Source organism: Hippocampus zosterae, chromosome 11 (assembly GCF_025434085.1).
Source record: "Hippocampus zosterae strain Florida chromosome 11, ASM2543408v3, whole genome shotgun sequence".
Taxonomy (NCBI): Eukaryota; Metazoa; Chordata; class Actinopteri; order Syngnathiformes; family Syngnathidae; genus Hippocampus; species Hippocampus zosterae.
In genome coordinates, this window is record NC_067461.1 from 16,942,232 (window position 1) to 16,948,231 (window position 6,000).

The 6,000-nt window shown below is 41.2% G+C and overlaps 1 protein-coding gene across 1 annotated transcript in view; it reads left to right on the forward strand.

Annotated features, from left to right (window-relative positions):
* dntt (deoxynucleotidyltransferase, terminal) overlaps positions 1 to 2,003 on the forward strand; it is an 80,701-nt gene extending 78,698 nt beyond the window's left edge. Inside the window, exon 11 of the mRNA XM_052080316.1 lies at positions 1,717 to 2,003. Coding sequence (XP_051936276.1) covers positions 1,717 to 1,803 — 87 coding nt within the window. The 3' untranslated portion in view covers positions 1,804 to 2,003. The remainder of the gene's footprint in view (positions 1 to 1,716) is intronic.
* Positions 2,004 to 6,000: the final 3,997 nt, after the last annotated feature.

The following is a 6,000-nucleotide window of genomic DNA, read 5'->3' on the forward strand; positions in this document are numbered from 1 at the left end:
AACTGAACTAGAGGTGCAATTCAAGAGCTTCACTGCATATACCTGGTTGTACTCACAGCTCTTTGCCTCATGGCCAACATGTCCTTTGCATTATCTGTAACAAGCAAGGGGGTGGACTTGCATTTCTCTCTTGGCTGACAACTTGTTGTTCCCACTTACTGTATGTCTGCCTTGAGCTGACAGCTTTGTTTCCTGTTCTTTTGGCTTTGCCTCCCATCCTTTTTGCACATGTCAGGTCCAGTTTAGCACTTGAAGGCAGGATGTGTCAAAATCGCAGCTCATTCTCTCTCTCCTAGCAGTCCCGTTCCCAAGGTGAGTCAGAGCTCATCAGCACTCTCATGAAGACATAACCCCTCATCGCCTGGCATTGGTAGACAGCCAGCTGTTAATAACCTAGTCGTGTTTTGTCAGGGAAAGTGCTCATCTCATCGGCAGTAACACAAGTGCTTACAGTAAAGTGTGAGCAGAAGGAAAGAGGATGCAAGGTGTGAATGAGCTCAATGGTCTAAGTGGGAGAGATACATGTGACACGCTGTAACTATGATGTAAAACACAAAATACACGACAAAATCTAAATGAACAAATGTGTACATAATAGATATTTAATTCAATTAATTCAACTTGGTTATGAAATATGCCAATTCAACATATCGATAATACACGGCATATGGAACACACCACAAAAATCGACCAATATTAAATTGGCACCTACGCATCCTATTGACAAAAATACCACAACCGAATCCATTAAATCTGACCCCACTATGCTCTGGTGTGGTCAGCTGAGGTGCCATATATCTCGCATCTGGTCCTGCCAAAACTGGTCTGCTGGGTGATTCAACCCAGGCCAGCAGGATGGCTCTGAAAATGAAAAAGATTGACAGTGATCCCGCAGCTCTATGGCGTGTTAGGAGATCTATAATTTCCGACAGTTTGTGTATATAGGCTGAGTCCTCAACCCTTGGGATTGGATGAGGAAGTCAAGGAAAACGCAGCCTTTGTGTGGGGCGCGGCAGAAGGTTGAGCAGTCAACTTTCCCCCGTATTTTATGTTTTTTTTTAATCATTTCAAATCACGTACGGCGTATTACAGCTTTTATACGGGAAAAAAAAACAATTGTGAACCGATCTCACAAAGACCATTTTGGCTCAAATCCAGATCGTCTCACCTGCTGGTAGCCAACGACAATGCCGTCATCGATCGCTACTATTGTCACGGCAAACCAGCAAAAGTAATCCTCAATCGTATATTTTTTTCATCGCTGCGTATGGTTGGATTGATAAAGCATGATGTGTGCATGCGCGTTAAGCTACTGTATGGGTTTTTGTTGCTTTGTAAGGGGAATCGTAATCATGTATTGTATTTATAATAGCAGGTATTAGCCGAGGTTGACAGATATGTTTTATTTTGGCATGGTTATGGCCAACAGCAGAGCTGGGCAATATCGCAGCACTTATTGCAGAGACCATAGAAATATTACTATTGTGCCAACTCTCCCATGTCGTCATTTAACCTCTTTTAGGAAAATATTTACAATTATATATACAAAAAACTAAATAATCAAGGAATCACAAATACAAAACTTTAACTTTAGGTCATGCTTTGTTTTCTTTCGATCCAGTTGGTACAGTGTATGTCTGTGGGCATCTGGTTTCACAAATTCCCATGCATTTCTTTCCATGCCACTGACTTTGTAATTGTTTGTCACCCCTGTAGAGAGAGTACCTGACAGCTCGGAGCGAAGAGGACATATTTGCTCATCTGGGTCTTGAGTACATCGAGCCTTGTCAGAGAAATGCGTAGGCATCCAGCCCTCCTTGCGATCTGTGACACTCGACATCGTCGTTTGATGCATCTGCTTTCAAGTCTCACTCTTGCTTTTTTTTTTAACATACATTTGTTTATTGCTGATCCTTTTGTTGTTGATGTTTTTTTGTGGATTAAATGCTTGTACATGATTCATAATGTTGCTCATTCATTCTTATCAGGAAGAGAATAAACACTCTCCGTTCAAAGTTCTCCTGTCTCAAAGTCAGTGGTCTTCTCTGCTGGCCTAAACATTCTCAGAAAAGTAAATTTGATACATTTACTTTTCTGAGTAAAGTATCAAAGTAAATTTGATACATTTACTTTTCTGAGAATAACATAAATTTAATTTATTTTATTTTCATAAATATGTCAACATAATTATTCTTTGTATTTGTTACGTCATATTATTTCCACTTAGTCGAGTGGCTTTCAATGTTATTTTAGATAACATTGAAAGCCACTCGATAAATAACTTATTTATTATGGTAGATTTTTTAACCAATCATATTTCAGATAGCTTGTGTTGCCAGGTAAACTAAACTTGCTCGGGGCCTTCAGATTAAACAGAGCAGGCCCTTGTGCGCTGTAAATGAACAGGCACAGTCAGCTTGCAATAGCCAATCAGATCACGAATCTGCGTACCAGGGCCAGCTAGAAGGGCTTACGTCGACACTGGACGTGCACGTTCGGTGATTGGATTAGCGCCTGCTAGAGAGAGCTGTTGCTGCATTTTGACCCAAAATAGCCAAAGGGGAAGACGCTGATCTGGTTGCAGGACTACTTTCCACACAATTTTCAAGACGGACCTTCCACTCGATTTACCAATTTAAGTTGTTTTACCAAGGCAGCAAGGAAACATCAGAGCACGGCTGGGCACTTACAAGCTACGGTGCGTTTAAAAACATTTCTAGACACTTGCGTAGATCTGCAGGTCAGTAAACAGGCACTACATTGGCGAGTAAATGATTTTCTCCTTGTTATTTTATTAGTATTAATGGTCACAAAATAAAATGACAAAGATAGAAAAATGTATCAAATAAATCAGCTCACCTGCAATTTTTTATGGCACACTGTAGTCAGCTTCGTGCACTAAAATTCGTTTAATCTTAGCGGCCCAACATTTTCAGTTATTTGCTGTCTTATAGCCTATTCTCAAAATGCAAATGATCTGTTAATTTTATTTTCAAAGAATAGTTTGTTTTGTTATTGTGTGGTTGGTGTCTTATATGAAATTGTGACATTTAGCAATTTATAGGACAGATTTGTTTATGATCACACAGCGTAATTTGGGTGGCATTTTATTTAGAATTTTTAAATCTTTTTATTTTTGACAATATCTGTAAATTTAGTTTCCAGCTCTTAATTGCGAATGCATACTTGATGGTTTTAAATGCTCCTGAAATTAAGTGTTGCCTGACGAGCCTATATTGTGTTAATGTACAGTATGTGACGTCACTGAAGGCCTATGGTTGAAATGCACGGCCCGCCACTGCTCAAAGTGTTGTCATGACACGTTCAATACAAAGGTGATTGCATGCCTACAAGGGAGACTGAAAGAAGGAGGCAGAAAGAGAAATTGAGGTTGGGGGAGACAGGAAACAATGAAATAGAAGGGTGAGGGCTTGTCGAGAAAAATGTTGCAATCACTCTCTCGGCAGGAAAGTGCTCAGTGTGAAGCAGAAGCAGGACTAGTGGGAATTGAGTGGCGGGTAATGAGCTTCGGGTAAAGAGCCTTCTGTGTCGCCATTTAGCCTCCATTTCAGTCTGCGTCCACTGCACATCATTTCGCTGGCATTCAATGATCCAAAGACTTGCGCTTCTCCTGAGCAAACGAAACATTTCAGCCACATGTTGAAGCGAAATCTGTGGCAAACTGCTACGGTGTTAATCCAGAATGAATGTATGTGTCAGGTGGGCGAACTCTATCCAGCTATCTGTTTGTCTGTCTCCATATTTACGGCTTACTGTACATACTGACTCTGATTATAATGTGTGCATTCAAAATATCTGATCACAAATGACAGTCTGGGCAAGAAAGCATCACAATTTAAATTGCGAGCATGAAACTGCCTGCATCGATGTGGAAATGGATTTCGATCCTAAGCATTAGTTGAGAATGTAACCTGTACCCTGTGAAGCTCACCAGATTCAATTCTTGTGACGGGGAATATGAAGTCGTTATTTTTACTGCGTTTTAATGATTCAAACGCCTCAATGTTAATATTTTTCCATTTTAAGTTGGGTGTCTGATGACTCAAGATGACTATTTGTGGTACCATGCAGAAACTGGTGAAAAACACTTTCTACTGTCCAAGCTGTGGGAAATAAAATTGAAAATTGGTCTGAACGCACCATTGAATTAGCTATTACTACATTGGTCATTTTGGCTATACCAAGAAGGTCTGGAGAGGTGATGAGAGGAGTTGGTTTCTCTGCATGACATAGCATTCGGAAAGCATCTTATTCAAAATATAAGTAAACATTTAAAATTTAGCTGTATTAATTTTTTTCTTCTTTTAAACAACGTGTCAGGAAAACTGCATGTGAAATCTGATTGAGTTGCATGACAACAGCCCAAGTCATGAAAGCAATTTTCAACCCGTGACAGTCGTCTAGGACAGCCTTCATTGGTTCCATCATTTTCCGCGTGATGGTTTTATCTGTTTACTGTTAGCTTGCAGGAATTCTATTACCAATCACTGTCCAAATGTCAATTCATTCATGCGTTATTTTTTTCCTGAAGTTTCCAATTGTAAAACCACACACCACCTGTTTATTCATGACTTTCAGTCAATCACGTGCCCATGTTCGATGCAAATTGCCGCCTTTGGCTTTTCAAAGACTGACATGCATAACCACCCGTCCCCCACCCCCTTCCTCAACCCTCATTTTGATTTCTGAGGTTTCGGATCGAAGATGACTGGAGTGTGACAACATGATACATTGCATGAAGTCATTTGCATGTCAGTCTTTTGCTGATTTCCCTACAAAACAATCATGTCGTTTGCGATTCAGTCCATTTTACCTTTCTATAGATGCAATCATATTCAATTTCCAGTGTTCACTCACACTGATGTAGCAAACCCCTGACGTTTGATGCATACATTATGGCACCGGAGGTCTGCATTTGAAACTCGGATTGTGGAGGCCTTTTGCAATCTTTATCCTGTGGTATTTCCTGCTCCTGCCTGACCTCTTGATAAGCATGCACACTTATTTTACGTGGCGGTGTAAAATGACGTATGGCCGCCCCGCAGCTCTATTTGTCAGTGCAGATATTACATGATTGACCGAGAGAGATGATGAAATGTTGACAGTTTGCATTGATGGAAAGTGCTCAAAGATTAATGGTCTGCTCCTGGAGAAGGACACATGCACTCAGGGGAACATGCATCAAACAAATTCCTCTCCAGAACAAACCTGAAGATTCCATTAAAAAAAGAAAAAAAAAGTGTTGGCTTCCCATACAAAGTTATGTGACAAAAGGTCAAACGAAATATGAGTCCACATCAAATGCAAAAATGTCTTGTTTTGAGTGCCATTACAATACAAGAGCAGGCCTGGTCGCTCGTACGGCATGCACAACCTATTTTATTATTATTATTTTGTGCCTCCTACACATTTTGATTTCTGATGTCTGAGAACAGGGGTGACTGATGTGTGACGGGATAAATCTACCCCTTAATTATTTTTTTAACTTTTGTTTTACATTTTCAAGCAGTCCTGAAATGTTACCAGTCACCAATCAGCAGCCACTGTGTATTTTGTCGTGAATTATCTTCAATACAGGGCGGCCCGGTAGTCCAGTGGTTAGCACGTGGGCTTCACAGTGCAGAGGTACCGGGTTCAATTCCAGCTCCGGCCTCCCTGTGTGGAGTTTGCATGTTCTCCCCGGGCCTGCGTGGGTTTTCTCCGGGTGCTCCGGTTTCCTCCCACATTCCAAAAATATGCATGGCAGGCTGATTGAACACTCTAAATTGTCCCTAGGTGTGAGTGTGAGCGTGGATGGTTGTTCGTTTCTGTGTGCCCTGCGATTGGCTGGCAACCGATTCAGGGTGTCCCCTGCCTACTGCCCGGAGACGGCTGGGATGGGCTCCAGCACCCCCCGCGACCCTAGTGAGGATCAAGCGGTATGGAAGATGAATGAATGAATTATCTTCAATACACAACTAAAGCCGAAACTAAATGAAC